Source organism: Pelophylax lessonae, assembly GCF_965119305.1.
Source record: "Pelophylax lessonae genome assembly, chromosome: 1".
Classification (NCBI taxonomy): domain Eukaryota; kingdom Metazoa; phylum Chordata; class Amphibia; order Anura; family Ranidae; genus Pelophylax; species Pelophylax lessonae.
In genome coordinates this window covers 638,051,609-638,072,122 of record NC_138768.1, presented here as the reverse complement: position 1 = coordinate 638,072,122, position 20,514 = coordinate 638,051,609, and the positions used below count along the sequence as shown (strand labels likewise).

General features: G+C 40.8%; 1 protein-coding gene across 1 annotated transcript in view; it reads right to left on the bottom strand.

The window, feature by feature from the left end:
• Nucleotides 1-20,514, bottom strand: part of LOC309565413 (UPF0462 protein C4orf33 homolog) — a gene marked incomplete at its 5' end in the record, with an annotated part of 101,120 nt that overhangs the window by 29,848 nt on the left and 50,758 nt on the right. Inside the window, 2 exons of the mRNA XM_082270362.1 lie at nt 8,955-9,006; nt 13,237-13,297. Coding sequence (XP_082126488.1) covers nt 8,955-9,006; nt 13,237-13,297 — 113 coding nt within the window. The remainder of the gene's footprint in view (nt 1-8,954; nt 9,007-13,236; nt 13,298-20,514) is intronic.

Below are 20,514 nucleotides of genomic sequence, written 5' to 3'. Positions count from 1 at the left end.
AAAAAACTGAAAAATTGGGCGTGCAAAATTATTCAGCCCCCTTAAGCTAATAGTCTGTAGCGCCACCTTTTGCTGCGATTACAGCTGTAAGTCGCTTGGGATATGTCTCTATCAGTTTTGCACATCGAGAGACTAAAATTTTTGCCCATTCCTCCTTGCAAAACAGCTTGAGCTCAGTGAGGTTGGATGGAGAGCGTTTGTGACCAGCAGTTTTCAGTTCTTTCCACAGATTCTCGATTGGATTCAGGTCTGGACTTTGACTTGGCCATTCTAACACCTGGATATGTTTATTTGTGAACCATTCCATTGTAGATTTTGCCTTATGTTTTGGATCATTGTCTTGTTGGAAGACAAATCTCCGTCCCAGTCTCAGGTCTTTTGCAGACTCCATCAGGTTTTCTTCCAGAATGGTCCTGTATTTGGCTTCATCCATCTTTCCATCATTTTAACCATCTTCCCTGTCCCTGCTGAAGAAAAGCAGGCCCAAACCATGATGCTGCCACCACTGTGTTCGACAGTGGGGATGGTGTGTTCAGGGTGATGAGCTGTGTTGCTTTTACGCCAAACATAACGTTTTGCATTGTTGCCAAAAAGTTAGATTTTGGTTTTATCTGACCAGAGCACCTTCTTCCACATGTTTGGTATGTCTCCCAGGCAGCTTGTGGCAAACTTTAAACAACACTTTTTATGGAAAGCTTTAAGAAATGGCTTTCTTCTTGCCACTCTTCCATAAAGGCCAGATTTGTGCAGTATACGACTGATTGTTGTCCTATGGACAGAGTCTCCCACCTCAGCTGTAGATCTCTGCAGTTCATCCAGAGTGATCATGGGCCTCTTGGCTGCATCTCTGATCAGTCTCCTCCTTGTATGAGCTGAAAGTTTAGAGGGATGGCCAGGTCTTCGTAGATTTGCAGTGGTCTGATACTCCTTCCATTTCAATATTATCGCTTGCAAAGTGCTCCTTGGGATGTTTAAAGCTTGGGAAATCTTTTTGTATCCAAATCCGGCTTTAAACTTCTCCATCTCGGACCTGCCTGGTGTGTTCCTTGTTCTTCATGATGCTCTCTGCACTTTAAACGGACCACTGAGACTATCACAGTGCAGGTGCATTTATACGGACACTTGATTACACACAGGTGGATTCTATTTACCATCATTAGACATTTAGGTCAACATTGGATCATTCAGAGATCCTCACTGAACTTCTGGAGAGAGTTTGCTGCACTGAAAGTAAAGGGGCTGAATAATTTTGCACGCCCAATTTTTCAGTTTTTTATTTGTTAACAAAGTTTGAAATATACAATAAATTTCGTTCCACTTCATGATTGTGTCCCACTTGTTGATTCTTCACAAAAAATTAGTTTTATATCTTTATGTTTGAAGCCTGAAATGTGGCAAAAGGTCGCAAAGTTCAAGCGGGTCGAATACGTTCGCAAGCCACTGTATATACACACACAGACAGACACACTCACACTACTGCTTGTCTGCACATTTATACTCTCTTGACGAATACTCATGGATCTCTGCTGTCGCCTGTTATCTCCGCTCTCATCCAGCCCCCTCCATCTATGCAGCTCTCATTGGCTCTCCTATGACTCACCCTTCTCCCTTGCTGGCAAACTCTCACAAGAGTAAGAGATAGAGATGTGCATGATGTCATTAGTAAGGGTGATGTACTCGCGCCTAGGAGTTGGAATGTGTTAAATGGGGAGCAGCAAATAATAAGAATCACTGTCTATTGGAGGATAGTGATCTCAAAAATTGTAAGCAAAGGTAAGATACTGCGCTACCCCTATATAAGTGATAAAAAAACTTGTGTTGTGCAACTGATCAGTGTATGTGCACGTGTGAACATGAAACCAATACTGCTGTGCTAAGTTGCCATACTTGCTGATATTGATATAAATTATAAACACTATTATATAATAAATAGCGAAAAAATATTATCTAAAGTGCACGTGCTAATATATAAATTAATGTTGCTGATAAAGTGCTAATGAATAAATATTTTACAATAACATATAAGCATGCATTCCAATACAAAAGTCCATATAGTGAATAGTAGATGAAAATGGTGCAAAGCCGTGCTCAGAAGAAAGTCTCTTATAGTGAAATTGGAATCGAGTGTGCCGGTGATCCTTGAATGCTAACACTCTGTGCCAGAAAGAGGTAAGGTAGCCCACTTACCAGACGATGTGGATTCTTATGGCGTACGCCGATAAGAATCTAAAAACGCTTATTCTGCTGCTCCTGTGATATGGATGGACGGATGGACGGTCTCGTTATGGATACGGATGTATACTCAGTATGGAAGAAAAAAGGGAAAAAGGCTCCTCATAGTGTAGAAGGTTTATAACCTTTATTCAAAAATTGTTTTTAAAACCACATCAATCTTCATAAAAAACATCCGTAAATGTCCATAAAACCCCCAAACGACACTGCAGCTAAAAACTTTTAAGAACTTGGACACTCCAAATAAAATCACTCCAAATGCAAAAACATGCGTGACACATCAAACAGGGTTTGACCGATAAAAACCACTCAGGTCAAAAGATAAAAGCCATCGCTAGTGAGCTCCTGTGTTGCCTTGCGGCTATGAGAAAAAACAGGACGCTGGCTCTCTCCGCTCGTGTGCGCCGTTCCCGGAAGTGTGGGTTCCGGCGTGATGATGTCATTAGCCTAGGCTAATTACCAGACAAGAAAGAGGAAGTGGGCTGTATAAGGTATTTTACAGGTAGAAAAAAAATGTTTTACTAATCAAAGTTAAAACAACAAGGGCAGAAGATATAAAAGATGGAAATATGAAAAAATGAAACGAAATGCTTTAAAATCCCCCCATTATTATTGTTGTCCCACCCCTTGCAGCCCTTTCTATCTGTGCAAGAAGCTGAATCTCCACTTCCTCATTAACACTGGGAGGTCATTAACAAACTCCAATGATAATCTTTGTAGTACGCACACCCATGTACAATTCCACCCATAATGCTTCAGAATCATCACACTGTCCATCAACTAGATCCTCTTTCACACTCGGTTTAAAATAAGCTCTCACATGGAGACAGACACTGCCACCCCTCCGTTTTAACCTCCCTTTCCGAAAAAAGACAGCATAGTCAGGAATATTAATAGCCCATTCTTGTGAAGAATGAAGCCAAGATTCAGCAATACCAATTAAATCATAGTTCTCCTCATGAACCAGAGCTTCCATTTCACCAATTTTGCTTGTCAGACCTCTGGCATTGGTGAACAAACTTATGTTGCAATTTTTTTTATTTTAGTACAAATAGTATCATTTCTAATCTTTGTTTGTAACATGGGAATGTTCATATCACCTGCCACAGCCCTCCCCCCATCTTTCCCCATTCCGCCACCAATAGGGGCTGACCTCTGTCAGACCCGTCTGCCCTATTGTAATAGTATTTTCCTTTTAGTAAAAGTGGACAAAATTTAATTGTAAAAGAAAATTACAAAATAAAAATAAAATAAAGTAAATTCACAATAAAGGGAAGTAAATAGGGAATTGCAATACTTCTCTTCCAATGTAAATGATCAATGGTTTTAATTTACATTGTCAGTTCTGCTTGATTTCATCAGCTCTGATTTAAGTGAGTCTGCTCACATTAATTCACAGCTTTTCTAAAAATTCACTAATTTCATTCTCAGCTTTCAAAATCTATCACACTTCTAATGCACTGGCCTGAAGCTATATGAATATAATGGAAAACACAGGACAAGGGGTGTAAGCCACAGATATGTCATACACAGGAAGTCCATGCTAACAAAAGTGAGTCAGAGATGGCGATGTCAGTGGGTATGCATACACTACCTACTGCCACAGTGGGTGGAAAATCATCACATAGGGTTCTATTCATAAAAAAAATGTATTTTCCAATGTCTCATTCACACAAACATAGGAAAAAAGGATGTTTGTAAAATGTTAGTTTCTGTTTGTTGCCTTTCACTGGGCATATGTAACATTCCATAATATTCGATCCTAAGAGAAAAATAGCCATAGGAGCAATAGAGAAAATAGCCTAACACTGTAGGCTAAGAACATTTGACCAGCAGAGGAAATAATCAAGGGGAGACCTCAGCATTGTAAACAGTCTATGGAGATTCCTATGAAAATGGATAAACTAATGGGTGTTTGGCTGAGCAAATCACCAGCTACAGTGTTAAACATTTAGCAGTGGTATTACTACAATTTCTAAATGCAATGACAGCTTCCTGCTCAGGGCTCCAGGTTGTTAGGGAGCTGGCATCTAACAGCCAGTTATTATTCAGTTGCCAGCCAGGAATGTGGGGATAAGGCCATTGTCCTCATAAACATGTTGTGGCAAGGTACCCCCCCCTCTCCATGTTGAGGGCAAGTGGCCTGGCATGGTTTGGGGGGCATGCTTTCCCCCCTCCCCTTTTCCAAGCCAGCAAGGCTGCATGCTCTAATTAAGAGTCTGGCATGGGTTTTTGGAGGAGACTCCATGCTTTCTTCTTTGCATGGGTTTGGTATACAATTTGGGGGAGGGGGGGGGGTTTCACAGCACTTTTTTGTTTGTTCTTTTGCTTGGGGTACCCCTTAAAATTCACATCAGACCCAAAGGCCTGGTATGAATTTTGGGGGGACATCTAATTTTGTACACTATCCATTTGTTTACATTCATCTGTCAGCTGGGAATGCTTGGCTAACAGTTCAACGTGCCATGCACTGATTGGTCACTGGTTGTTAGGATGCCAGCTCCCTAACAACCAGTAGTAGTAATACCACTGCTAATTGTTTCACTTCACACTGCAGCTGGAGGTTTGCTCAGCCAAAGACCCATTTGTTTTGCCATTCACACAAGAATCTCAATAGATATAGACATTATAGTGCACATACACAGTGCTGAGGTCTCCTCCTGCTGGTCGATGGCTCTTAGTCTTCAGTGTTAGGCTACTTTCTCTTTTGGTAAATGTTCCTTAATTCTTATGGTCTAATGTTCTTAAAGTCTTTTTTTTCTTAGGATCGAGTGTTAGGTAATAGACACTGACATTACACACATATTACAAGCATTACGGTTATTATTTGTCATGTTTGCACAAATAAGACATTTTCAAAGCAACTGCAACGATCAGTGGTCTCATACAAGCATAGCTAGATCATAAGGGTTCTTCCACAGGAGCATCATAAGCTTCGTGATGGAAATGGATTAAAAAGCTTGTAACTTTTTGGAACATGATCAGGAAATATATAAAAAAAATAACATTTCAAGCTCTATCTCCTCACCCTGCTTTATTTCTATTACACCATCTGATTGATCCAATTCCGAGGTACTGTAAATCTCTTATTATGATCCTAATTAATGCGGCTAAACTATGCCTCCCTAGATATTGGCTCTCTCCTTCTACACCATCTCTATATGATTGGTTTACCCAAATAGACAAAATTTCTGCTATGGAAGAACTAATCTGTATATCTCATGATAATCCTGATAAATATATAAATACGTGGAAGGACTGGATTGCTTTCCGCTCTTCCAGTGACTACCTTAGATTCAAAACTGCCAAACCAAATATCTGGGTCAGATGAATGATTCACATTAAATGCAGCTAATATGGCCCCACTAGGTCTAGATTCTCCCCCTTCAAGACTATGTCTACCTTAGAATTTGGCAAATATTACGCTTTCCTTTTTTTTTTTTTTTCTCTCTCCCTCCCCCCCCCCTCCCCTCCCCCTCCCTTCCCCTCACTTACCTTCTGAATTCATCTCTCATATCACCATTTTATCATTCCACCATACGACTATGCTGGTAATAGTCGTCCACAAGCCCTGCTTCTAGAACCTTCTCTACTCTTTCTGTCCTCTCTCTGACATTAACTCTAGACTACATATTCTTACTTTGACACCTCAAGTGTTACTCATATGTCCCAAGAATTGCTCCTGTATGTCACAGTTAATTACATACTTCGATACTATTGTCATATGTTTATATTGTTAATCTCCAGATGAGTAACAATACCCTGTTTGCAAATCTTATGTATAACTCATAAGCGTTTTGTATTACGATTTTACCCTGTTATATCTTATGGCAACACTGCATCTGCTGTTACATTTTATTATTATTCTTCAATAAAAATTTTTGGAAAAAAAAAAAAAAAGCGCATGAAAACTGGATCATTTTACATCAGTTTATGTATTCATCTTCGGTCCAGTTGACTCTATATCCGTGTTTCCGTTTTTTAGTTGCGGATGAAAATAATACAAAAGTATAAACAAAAAATGTTTCTTGTCTAAGGGCTGATTCACACAAGAAACACGGAACATATTCTTTTGCCATTCACATGTGGTTCAGTGCGGTGCAATATGGGCCTATTCATTTTGAATAGGCTGAAATGCACCGGACCATAGCAATAGTAGTGCGTGCACAACTTTCAAAAATGCAGAGCAACTGGATCACATGGTACTTCTGTACCATGCGATCCGGTGCAGGCAAACGTACTACATTGGCGACCTGTGTTTCTGGTTTCATTAACCTAACATTGAGAAAAGATATACCTGTCCTGCAATCCCAAGAGTTTGTACAGTTTGTCCCCGGGTTACAAACATCCGACTTACAAATGACTCCTACTTACAGAGGGAGACAATCGGATGTGGGAGGAAATCTACTCCTAGGAAGGGAAATTTCCTCCTGTAAGAGTTCTCATGGGAAAAAGGTGTCTCCACTGAAGCTTTATCATTAATCCTTGTTTCCACAACAACCCAAAATTTTCATAATCCAGCTGTCATAGGGACAGAAAGTGAGGTGAAATCCTCTGAACGGGGGTCCAGACAGCAAAAAAAGAAAAAAAATGGTACAGGGGTGCTAAGCCTTCCCTGTGCTATCCAAAAAAGTATTCTTTTGGCTGGAGCTACACTTAAAAAAAATTTACCTGTTCTGACTTACAAACAAATTTGACTTAAGAAGAAACCTACAGACCCTTTCTTGTTTGTAACCTGGGACCGCCTGTACATGTATTTAACCACTTCCCGCCCAGCCTACAGCAAAATGATGGCTGGGAGGGGGTTCCATTATCCTGACTTGATGTCATAAAACGTCCAGCAGGATAAGCTGTTAGTGCGCGCCCCTGGGGGCATGCAGCACGGCAATCAGTTGTTCGGTGTGTCGGTCAAACACACTGCATCTCCGACCTAGTTAAAGAGCCTATGATGTAGGCCCTTTACCGCGTGTTTAGATGTGTCCAATCACAGCTAATCACATCGTAACCAGGAAGTGCCGTTTATCGGCTTTCCTCTATTCGTGCTGACAAGGCACGGGTAGAGGAGACCTGATCAGCAGCTCTCCTGACAGGGGGGGGTCTGTGCTAATATTCAGCGAATTGATTATCAGTGAAGACCCATCAGTGATGCCCACAAGTGCCCCACCAGGGATGCCTATCAGTGCCCCACCAATGCCTGCCAGTAATACCAAACAGTGCCCACCTGTACCCACATGTGATGCCAATCAGTGTCCATCAGTAATGCCTGTCAGTGCCTTCATATCAGTGCTGCCTATCAGTGCCCATCAGTGCTGCCTATCAGTGCCGCCTATCAGTGCCCATCAGTGCTGAATAATATTGCCTCCTAATTAGTGCCACCTCATCAGTGAAGGAGAAAAATGTTTTTTCAAAATGTTCAGTCTTTTTTATTTGTAGCGCAAAAAATAAAAAAAAGCCAGTGGTGACCACCAAAAGAAAGCTCTATTTTTTGGAAAAAAAGATAAAAAATGTCCTTTGGGTACAGTGTTACATTACCATGCAATTGTCATTCAAAGTGTAACAGCAATGAAAGCTGAAAATTGGCCTGGGCAGGCGGGGGGGGGGGGGAGTGCCGAGTATTGAAGTGGTTAAACTATTAGGTGCTAAAGGGGTGTGACCACATATTAACACTACAAATACTGGATGGACCACACTGCTACACCATCTCCAGCAAACTATGCAATGAAAAATAGGGATATTTAGTTCACATATATTGCAATACATGTTTAAACTGATCAACTGTGTCAAAATAATCCCTCTTACAGCCAGTCCTACACTGCCTTGCAACTGCAAATGCTACGGTGGACACCATGCCAATATGAGGCATAAAGACCCAAGGTGGGGGAGAGTGACTAAGTTCGGATCTGGTCACTGACCTGCATGACTACAAAGAAAAGATATACCCATGCTCAAATCTCAACCTAACTTAACATGGACACCCTCTAAAAAAACACGGTACAGGAAACGCACACAGAATGCAGGTTTCCAGCACTGAGTTCTTGTGTGAACTGGCCCTAGAATGTAAAATGGAACAAACATGAAACACTAAAGTAAATCATACTTTTGCTTAAGACAGAAAAACAACACAACCAATTCATCAATAATCACTTGCCTACAAAAGCCACGAGAAAGGACAAGTATGTATTTTAAAGAAAGGTTGTTTTCTTTGTGGATAGTGCTACAAGTTTCAATTAACTTTCAACCAATGTAAGATTCTTATTACATATGGGGTTATACAGACGCACGGAGCACTCTGTTCAAATTATCAATTAGGTATAATCATTCTGTGATGAAGCCAAGAGCCGTGGAGTGCACGAACGTTCTAAATTTGGCAAATCACCACTAATTACTCATGGAGTTAAGAAGAAAGGATGATGCTGAAGGTTTCTAAACTGTATTATGCCTAATCTTCGCCCGCCCTCCTGTTTTATAGCTGACAACTGTGTTGTGCAGAACATGCCAGCTTTAATTAGAAATTTCATTTTATTAAATGGCTGCTTGGCAGAGAAAGACTGGAAATGAAAGAACAGGGGAAAGGGAAGGAGGACGATCCTCCAGGTAGCTCATTTCGGTTTCTGCAGTGGCGAATTGACGATTTGATTTTCAGCCGTTTTAAATGTTTATGATTCCCGTTTCAGGCTGCTCAGCAGGATTTGAATCTTCAGTAAACCATTACCTTCACTTACCTTCCAAATATGCCTGCGTTGTGTGAGAAGTAGCACCAAATGATGCCTGTGTCTGCAAAAATAAAAATTCACAGCAGTTTGTACTTGAATCATTTTTTTGTGTAAGTACCTAAATTCTACAGCTGGAAAAAGAGGCACGTAGAGTAGGTAAGATTGTTTTCACACTGCGTACACAGCGGCACCTGCACAACTGCATTACACTCAGCCACTGCTGCACTGTTACTCATCATAAGATTATAACACATTCAGATAAAACAGCAACTTGCCCATTGCCACCTTCTGTTTTTAATATCAGACAACAAAAAAAGCAGTGTGTGGTTTATGTTTCCTAAAATGAGACTTTGCAGAGGGAAATAAACCTTGCTTTGCTTTTTGTTGCAACAAAGAAAGCGCAAAACAGGCTAAAAATTGTCAAGCTTTTAAATCTTCATGTATCGCAAAACATTCTAGATATACCCTAGAAAAATTTAGTTGACACCCTAATCATATGAATTAGTGGATTGAAGTAAACTTTTCATGAAAGAAATATGTAGATGCCATTGCTGATTTTTCACCTGAAAATGATAGTTGCCTGGTTGTCATACTAACCCTTTTGCTTGCCTCAATACTTTGAATCGCTGACATGCAACAAACACGCAGATAAGGACTTTTGACTATTTTATTTCTGAATATTTGTACTATGTTTGTGACTTTTATTATAATAGAAGTATGGCAAAAGCTTTTTATTGGCCATACTTCTCTTCTGGTCACAGGAGTGTTCTTACTTTTGCTCTCCTGTGACCCAAAGTAAGCTAATAGCAGACTATTGTCTGTTATCAGCTGAAAACAGAGAGCTGCTCCAGGCTCTAGGATTCCAACCATACTGTTGGGATCCACCCAGCTGTCTGACTAACACAGTTGTCTCTGGCTCTCAGTAAGTGGCCCTTACCAACCCAGTGCTCCAGCGAGCACTGGAGGGGTAAAGCAGACAGCGGTGGCTGATAGTCCCTGCTCTCCATTGTGAGCTGACTAATCAGTGGTCATCTGAGCCAGTGACGTACCCTTATGTCACTTTGCCCAGCAGTCGCTTCTTGGCCTTTTGGCTAAGATCAAGTGTAGTATCTGTTCTTATCAGTGTTGGAATGGAACCGGAAGGTTAGTATCGGTGGTGGCCGAAGTTAACCGGGGCGCTCTGGGCGTAACTGGAGGACCGGAGTAGGCCAAACCAGAGAAAGCCGGATGGTTCCAATGCCTTCCTGATTTGAATGGGTCCGCCCCTGTCAGTTTGAAGGGAGCGAGAAAGCCGGCGTGGTCAACCGGTTAGTACTGCTCCTGGATGTAATTGGTGGGAGTGCAGATGGTGAGGGGAAGGGCCCTTCCTCTAGGGTGAATTTGGCTAGAAGGGGGCCATTTTCTATACCCTTTGAGGTTGGGCTCTCCCTGAGCTGTCTGCATTCCTGGCCTCCTGACAGGAAGGGCTACACTTGGTCTGGCCATGGGCTGAGTCTGAAATAGCCCGTGGTGTACGTGCCCCTGGGGTGGCAGCCCAGGGGTGCCTCAATTTCACTGGTGAGGGGCAGCTCACCTGAGTTTTTGTGGCACCTTGGTCACTGCACCATCACACTTTTTCTGCACCTGCCTCTTGGGGTGGGCCTTTTGGCCAACACCAGAGGAATTTTTTATTCCTGGCCGGGGGGCCTGCCGAGGTCTTGCACTTAGGCACAACCCAGCACTTCTCCACTTCCCCTTTCCCAACTCTGTTTTTTCTTTGTTTGTGTGTTCAGGTGTGTCCCTTTTTGGTTGTTTGTCACTTGCACGACTTGGATGGCGTAGGTCCTCGGGCCTGCCCTGTAAGTCTTGGGAGGGGGTGGATATGGCCTTTTGGCTTAGTTCGCCCTCTCCCATGGCGTCTCCCTTCGGGGGAGCCCCACCTAGTACTCGGGTGGGCTGTTTCGGCAGTCCCCCTGAAGAATGGGGTCTGCCCGGCTTCGGCTGGGTGGACCAAAGTGAGTACCTCAGTCCCTGTCAGGAGCTTCGCGCCCCGGGGGATCAGGGTCAGGGCCCTTCCTCTTCGGAGGAGGGCCATGTGTACGCCTTGTGCACTTTTTGTGTGTTCACGTTTGCGTGTGTGCACTTTTTTATGCAGCGGGTGTAAGTCTTTTGAGTGTGTTTCACACACCACGGGCTTTAAAAAGAAAAAAAAAAAAATCAGTGGTCATCTAATTGCTCAGTTCTCAGCCTTTGAGCCAGCGGGGGCAGCTGCAGCATCAGACCGATGCAGCAGCATGGAGGTGAGTACATATGTTTGTTTCTTATATACCTATACTTCTCCTTTAAGCCTTCTTCACAGGGGCGTACTAAAGTGTAAATTTGTGTGAGGACTGAGTTTTCCCGCATGGGATGCACATGTGTTCTATGCATCGATGTGCAGGCAGTCACATTCATGTTAATTGGAATATAGCTGCTACTCCCAATTTGTTTTTTGCACATTTCAAGCTAGAATGGTAGAGGCAAAAAAGTTTACAGTATATATATTATATATATATATATATATATATATATATACACACACACACACAGTATCTCACAAAAGTGAGTACACCCCTCACATTTTTGTAACTATTTTATTATATCTTTTCATGTGACAACACTGAAGAAATGACACTTTGCTACAATTTAAAGTAGTGGGTGTATAGCTTGTATAACAGTGTAAATTTGCTGTCTCCGCGAAATAACTCAACACACAGCCATTAATGTATAAACCGCTGACATCAAAAGTGAGCACACCCCCAAGTTAAAATGTCAGAATTGGGCCCAATTAGCCATTTTCCCTCCCTGGTGTAATGTGCTCGTTAGTGTTACAAAGTCTCAGGTGTGAATAGGGAGCAGGTGTGTTAAATTTTGGTGTTATTGCTCTCACTCTCTCATACTGGTCACTGGAAGTTTAACATGGAACCTCATGGCAAAGAACTCTCTGAGGATCTGAAAAAAAGAACTGTTGCTCTACGTAAAGATGGCCTAGGCTATAAGAAGATTGCCAAGACCCTCAAACTGAGCTGCAGCATAGTGGCCAAGACCATACAGCGGTTTAACAGGACAGGTTCCACTCAGAACAGACCTCGCCATGGTCGACCAAAAAGGTTGTGTGCACATGCTCAGCATCATATCCAGAGGTTGTCTTTGGGAAATAGACATATGAGTGCTGCCAGCAATGGTGCAGAGGTTGAAGGGGTGGGGGTCAGCCTATAAGTGCTCAGACCATAAGTCGCACACTGCATCAAATTAGTCTGCATGGCTGTCGTCCCAGAAGGAAGCCTCTTCTAAAGATGATGCACAAGAAAGCCCACAAACAGTTTGCTGAAGACAAGAAGACTAAGGACATGGATTACTGGAACCATGTCCTGTGGTCTGATGAGACCAAGATAAACATATTTGGTTCAGATGGTGTCAGGCGTGTGTGGTGGCAACCAGGTGAGGAGAACAAAGACAAGTGTGTCTTGCCTACAGTCAAGCATGGTGGTGGGAGTGAGATGGTCTGAGGCTGCATGAGTGCTGCCGGCACTGGGGAGCAACAGTTCATTGAGGGAACCATGAATGCCAACATGTACTGTGACATACTGAAGCAGAGCATGATCCCGTCCCTTCATAGACTGGGCCACTGGGCAGTATTCCAACATGATAACAACCCCAAACATACCTCCAAGACGACCACTGCCTTGCTAAAGAGTCTGAGGGTAAAGGTGATGGACTGGCCAAGCATGTCTCCAGGCTTAAACCCTATTGAGCATCTGTGGGGCATCCTTAAACAGAAGGTGGAGGAGCACAAGGTCTCTAACATCCACCAGCTCTGTGATGTCATCATGGAGAAGTGGAAGAGGATTCCAGTGGCAATCTGTGAAGCTCTGGTGAACTCCGTGCCCAAGAGGGTTAAGGCAGTGCTGGAAAATAATGGTGGCCACACAAAATATTGACACTTTGGGCCCAACTTGGACATTTTACCTTAGGGGTGTACTCACTTTTGTTGCCATCGGTTAAGACATTAATGGCTGTGTGTTGAGGTATTTTGAGGGGACAGCAAATTTACACTGTTATACAAAGCTGTACACTCACTACTTTACATTGTAGCAAAATGTCTTTTCTTCAGTGTTGTCACATGAAAACATATAATAAAATATTTGAGGAGTGTACTCACTTTTGTGAGATACTGTATATATATATATATATATATATATATATATATATATATCTCAATAGAAACAAACACACATATTGTAAATACACACACACACGCGTTTATACTTACGGGCCAAGTTCAACTTCAAGATACTGCTCCTTTTCATGGTTTAGGAAAAATGCTTCCACCACTTGAAAAAAAGTAAACAATATGTGACCAAAATGTGAATACGTATTTCAACACTGTAAGAGCCTGGAAACATGTAGGTTTGTATTGATCAATGTAATATCCTAAAGCTGAATGCCAGCTTTCACATCTCTTTAAATAGTTTATCTGGGCCTCTGGCCTCAGTGATTTTCCTCTATTCTGTAGAAGTCTCCTATTATCAGTGAATACAAGGCTTCCACTGATTGGCCATGGTGGAGAGGTGGGCAGATGACATCATGATTTCCAACTCGACCAATCAGAGGAAGCCTTTTCTTTACTGATAAAAATGAAAGGCTACAGTAGCTGCATCAGTGTCTATTGGAAATAGTTTGTTTGGGTCAGCTTGGCCCAAATGAACTATTTAAAGTGAACTGAAAGCTGGATTTATCTAAAGGTTTCTAACTGTAGATTCTAAAGAAAGTAAGTCAAAACTATAAAATCGGTTTTGAATGAAGGATAGTAGTGGATGTCAGCTTGCAAAGTTATATTTACCTCTGCAAATATATCCCTGATGTGATCCTGCTCCTCTGCTGTCTAGCAATTTATACATCTGCCCCATAAATGTTGTATAAAACATTTATGAAGGGCCCACTGCTCTGCCCAACATTTACAAGGAATAAAACAGACCTCAGACCAAAGACTTGTTTCTAGCACCTCAGTATGGTGGCTTTGCACACCACCTCTGTCTGAGCTTATTGCAGTGCTGTGCCAGGGCTGGGTTTACATCATTGGAGCCTAAAGGCACACAACCTTTGGTGCCCAAAGCAATACAACTTTCCTAGAACCACCTCTTTTACACAGGACATTATCTTGTTTCACTAGTCCTAACCTAGCTTAGAAAATAAAAATAATGTCCTACTGTTTATTAGGATGCTGGCTCCCTAACAACTATGAGCCCTGAGCAGGAAGCTGTCACATTTAGCAGTGGTAGTAATACTACTGCTATATATTTCACATCACTCTATGCCTGAAGATTCGTTCAGCCAAACACCCATTAACTCAGCTGTTCTCACTGGAATCTCCGTAGAATGTATACAGTGCTGAGGTTTCCCCCGTTGGTGAAACGTTCTATAGTGTTAGGCTGTTTTCTCTATTGGTGAATGCTCTTTAACTCTAATGTTCTAATATTCTTATGCTAACTGAAGTACTGTGCCTGGGCCAAAGTACGCAACCTTTGGTGCCCAAAGCAATACAACTTTATTAGAATTACCTCTTTTACACAGACTATTTTCTTGTTTTATTGGTCCTTACCTAACTTATAATTCTAAAATAATGTGTAATTAAACTTTTAAAAGATGACTGATACTAGGGAAAAGATATGCAGCTAATACTGTAGGCAGAGACCTACTGTGCCTGAAGCCCCAACTGTGGCTGCAATGGTAGACTTGTATAGACTTTTATGCACTGTCTGTACATTATCTCATCAACTTACTCTAGCGATTGGCCTGAGGTCTCTGAATATAACCTTATGTGTGGGAGTAGATACAATGGGATACGAAATAAGATGAGTATTATCTGATCCAAATATTTTTGTCCAGAATGGGTGACAACCTCATATCTTTAAAAAGAGGAGACTCTGCTTTCTTACCAAATGGGCTCACTACACTGTAACACAGATATCATTGGCTCTTGTTGTTGAAAACAAATAAACTGATGACAAATAATGGCCATCATAGCTTAAAACGAGTCTGTGCTTTACCAAGGTTCACCAGCGGGTTCAATTTTTTCGCAGACCTCCCAGCAGCATATAATTTCCTTCCCTTTGCAGCTCTATTACAACTTTCAGCTGTAGAGAGTGAAAGTAAAGCACCAAGTATTCTATGAGTTATTAGAGCTATAGCTAGCATTGGACAGTGAGAAAGCACTGATTTACTCAATATGATCCCATGCAAGGAGCAGTGGGTAAGAGAATTAAAGCATATATTGCTTTGGATGGTGGGGTTAAAGTAAACCGGAATGGGCAATGCAGAGGTTTGATTTACTTTTATTTAGCTTTTTCCTGGGAGTTGGGGGTGGGGGATCTGATCTGTGTGTTAAATTGCATTGTTTTTTCTGCTTGAACTATGGTCCTATTTTATACACACAACCAATATTGACCCATGGGACTTTAAATGCGACATAATAAAAAAGTCATAAAAGATCAATTTGTTGTACAAGGATTTGACAGATAAATGTACAAAGTACACATACAAAATGTTTGGCATATCAAGCCAATTTGTTAAATGTAACAATATATAATGTACACTACCGTCAAAAGTTTGGGGTCACCCAGGCAATTTCATGTTTTCCATGAAAACTCACACTTTTATTCATCAAATGAGTGGCAAAATGAATAGAAAATATAGTCAAGACATTGATAAGGTTAGAAATAATGATTTTTATTTAAAATAATAATTTTGTCCTTTAAACTTTGCTTTCATCAAATAATTCTCCATTTGCAGCAGTTACAGCTTTGCAGACCTTTGGCATTCTAGCTGTCAATTTGTTGAAGTAATCTGAAGAATTTTCACCCCATGCTTCCTGAAGCACCTTTCACAAGTTGAATTGGCTTGATGAGCACTTCATACGTACCCACAACAGCTCAATAGGGTTTAGATCTGGTGACTGTGCTGGCCACTCCATTACAGACAAAATACTAGCTGACTGCTTCTTCCCCAAATAGTTCTTGCATAGTTTGGAGGTGTGCTTTGGGTCATTGCCCTGTTGCAGGAGGAAATTGGCTCCAATCAAGCGCTGTCCACAGGGTATGGCATGGAGTTGCAAAATGGAGTGTTGGCTTTCCCTAAATCAAAAAACCCTTTTACCTTGTACAAATCTCCCAATTTACCAGCACCAAAGCAGCAGCGGACCATCACATTACCTCCACCATGCTTGACAGATGGCATCAGGCATTCCTCCAGCATCTGTTCACTTGTTCTGCATCTCACAAATCTTCTTCTGTGTGATCCAAACACCTCAAACTTAGATTCGTCTGTCCATAACACTTTTTCCAATCTTCTTCTGTCCAATGTATGTGTTCTTTTGCCCATCTTAATCTTTTTCTTTTATTGGCCAGTCTCAGATATGGCTTTTTCTTTGCCAATCTGCCTGCAAGGCCAGCATCCCGGAGTCGCCTCTTCACTGTGAATGTTGAAACTGGCATTTTGTGGGTACCATTTAATGAAGCTGCCAGTTGAGGACCTGTGAGGTCTATATTTCTCAAACTAAAGACTCTAATGTACTTGTCCTCTTGCTTAGTTGTGCACCACTTCTCTTTCTATTCTGGTTAGAGCCTGTTTATGCTGTTCTCTGAAGGTAAGTAGTACACACCGTTGTAGGAAATCTTCAGTGTCTTTACAATTTCTGGCATGGAATTGCCTTCATTTCTCAGAACAAGAATAGACTGTCAAGTTTCAGAAGAAAGTTCTCTTTTTCTGGTCATTTTGAGAGTATATTCAAACCCACAAATGCTGATGCTCCAGATCCTAAACTAGCTTAAAGGAAGGCTAGTTTTAAAGCTTCTCTAATGAGCACAACAGTTTTCAGCTGTGCTAAAATAAATGCAGAAGGGTTTTGTAATCATCAATTAGCCTTTTAACACAATTAGCTAACACAATGTACCATTAAAACACAGGAGTGCTGGTTACTGGAAATGGATCTGTGTACACCTATGTAGATAATCCATTAAAAATCAGCCGTTTCCAGAAAGAATAGTCATTTACCACATTAACAATGTCTAGACTGTATTTCTGATTATTTAATGTTCTCTTCATTGCTTTTCTTTCAAAAATAAGGACATTTCTAAGTGACCCCAAATAACGGTACTGTACATTAACCCGGTATATTTTCAAGTACATGCTTTACATAACCAAGATGATTGCAGTATGGGAGAGGAATGCATCTTGTAACTTGATGTGTTTCGTGAATACTTTCACTTCTTCAGGAGTAGACGCCTCCAACAACAGAACTCTATACTAAAAAACAGATATATAAATTGTATTAAAGCACTAGAAAGGCGGGGGAGTGCCACCACCCTACATATTGATGTTCTAAAAAGGGACTTCCAAACCAGCTTGGAACATGATAAACCATAGCATTTCCATATGGTGACTGCTGCTCACTGTCTGACATGGTAAAAGTGGAAGGGGACCAAGACACCCAATGAGAAAACTAATGAGGTGGCAAAAGAGAGTTTAGGACTGTGGTAAAAAAAAAATACCAAAGTACCAAAAACCAACCTGAAAAAAAGGGGAAAGGGTGAAAAGAAATTCAAAGTGTACTAAGTACCTCCAGGTAATGTCAATATAGAGAAGAAATTATCTCAATGTGTTAGAAGTGAGGTTAATATACTAAATGTGTGTTGAAAATGAAAACTTGAAATGTAAAAAATGTGCAATAGCAGGGAAAACAAAGTCCAAAACCCCGATTTGAGTACTGGTTGAACACAAAAATATAAATGTGTGGTGTGAGCCAGGGAACTTGCCACCAGAGACAAAAAATTACCTAGTGTTTGCAAAGGTGAGTGATGATTTTCCAATGAAACAGATCATGATCTCAAAGGAAAAGAAAAGCTCTCAATTGGCCCATTCAATTTATTCCCAGAGGGAAACCTGGCCCCTCCCAGCACCATATTGGCCCACAGCCAATGGGAACTAAGTCCCACCATCCACACTCCAGAACATGCGGGCAATATGGCATCTGATATCAGCGTGCCCGCACATAGAAAGTCGTCGTAATGATGCCAAGCATGCAAACGGCATCAGATATCCTATTTTAAATCAGGTAAAATCAACAAAATATTGCTAGATTTTACATACCAAAATGTTTGTCCTTTATATTGTTCTTCAGGATGGTGCCCTAATTACACTCATGTTTCTTATGCTAAGCAAACAAATTGTATTTGATTTGTTTAACAGAAAGTGAGCAAATGTCCACTGATGAATTCAGAAAAAAAAAAAATCCAGACAGAGGCTCTAAACCCTCTCCAAACATCTCTGGCTCAAATTCCATTTAAAATCTAGACTAAAATTTGCTATAGGAAACTGCATACTTTGCTTTCTTGCGGTCTAACTTATGGCTTTCAAAAATTGAATTTAGTATTCTTCAGAAGCATGTTTCATCTTTAGTTTGATGTCTGTACTTAATATGCATTTATTCAAAGCTTCTAGTATGCTGTAAGACATCTCTAATTAATTTAGCAGAATAAAAATGTGTTATTTTTCTTTATAGCTAGCGCGATAAGAATATGGCAGCTACTAAGGGGTGTTTCTGATAAGTGCTGGGATTCAGACACTTATTAAATTGCCCGATTATTGCACTGTCTGGCGTACTTGAGTGTTAACTGATTTAAGTGTTAAGCACTGATAACCCTTAGCATAATGACAATCATTTGGTTCTTCTAGTGAGGTCCGAAGTATCTAATAAATAAAGGAATTATACAATGCGTGTTGCTTTCACACCTGCCCGAATCCAGATATTTCTCAAAGAAGGTTTCAACCTGTGAGCTTGATGTAACTTGTCACATATCACTAAAATGTCAGATTAGAGGCTGTGTTATGCCGCCTACATAAATGTGATCTACCTATTTGCATTCTAGATGTTATTGTGCATCACTAAGCAATAAGTAAATATCAGGTTCTATTGACAAAGCACATAACTCAGTCAGGTTTATTCCGCAAACAAGTGCAGAGCACTGCAGTAACCTTTAGCAATTAATCGTTAATCATCTGGTTGCCAAAGGTACCTGCTTTACACATCTTTATCACCCTATATACTGTACATCTTCACAGAATAAGTCATTAAGTAATAAACAATATTTGACAGAATGCCGCCATTACTGCATTTCTTCTCTTTCATTGTAATTCTAGTTTATCGTTCATTTGGTTGAATGTCGTTATACAGTACTCTTGCTCCCTAAAGCAGAACTTCACCCAAAAGGGGATATTCCACTCTCCTTCTCCTTCCCTCATCGTCTATCAATTTTGGGGGGGGGGCGGGGTACTAGGTTTTTGAAATTCAGCTCCCCCACCCTTTGCCCGTACCCTTCTGGCACACATCACAGGCCCCAGAAGGCTCCAGGACCATAAACAAAGCACAGCACGACTCACAATTGCACAGTGGAAAGCTGGCTGTGAAGCTGCAAGGAGTCACAGCTGGCTTCCATTAGTAAACATGCCAGTGCCAGGGTCCCCAAGAACGGCAAAAAAGGGACTTGGGTGAGGGCAACACTGGATCCCTGTATAGGTAAATGTCCTTTTATTAAAAGTCAGCAGCTACAGTATTTGTAGCTGTTGACTTTAATTTTTTTTTTTTTTTGGTGGGGGAACTGAGAATCTTCTTTACCATTTGAGTCACAATTGTCATATTACAATGGAGATGGGATTATACATATTTGTCAGAGAACTCTTTTAATACAATGTCAGGTCTTAATGACTCTGGCACGTCCTGACAGAGGTTACTGCTGATTCCACTAGCTGTCAGTGACAGCCATGGTTCAGCAATAAGCCCAGGAGCTAAATCAATCATTTCCTAGACTTGTTATCTTGCTTCAGTGTTTCAGAGTGCTCATTAAGCAATATCATATAGCGATATGAAGCTTCTGCTTCATGTTTAAAATGTATCTAAAACCAACTATTTTTTTTTTTCATAAGTTTGGCCAGAGAAGAGAAGGGTAAGCAACCCTTATATGTTTTAGTGGTTCTATGTGTTCCTGTTGGACAGATTAATTCCGCTCTACCTATATTTCCTAAGGGGTTTTGTAAGTGAGACTGAAAGTGGGAGAAAAATCCAGATTTTAGTGGTTACCAGAACAGGAAAAAAAAGTATATTTTCCAATGTCTATTCATCCTGCAAAACTACATGTAAATTTGTTTTGTGTGAATGAGGGCAAAATTAAATTTTACTAATCTATCTTTTTTCTGAGTCAAATGTTGTTCATAAAGAATATCGTGAATCAGGATGGCCACTAGTCAGAGAAAATGATAACAATAGAAAATAAATGCTTATAAACAGTACTATGATTGTCAGCTCCATCCAGTGGTCATATGTTCCCGATTCACAATTTTTTTTTTTTAAAAACATTTGTAGCAATTATAAAATTTCATTTTTCCCCATTCACACAGAATGAATGTACATGCAGTTTTGTACATGTACATGCAGTTTTGCAGGACAAAAAACATTGCAATGTATCAAAAAAAAATAATACAACCCTTGTACACCTGT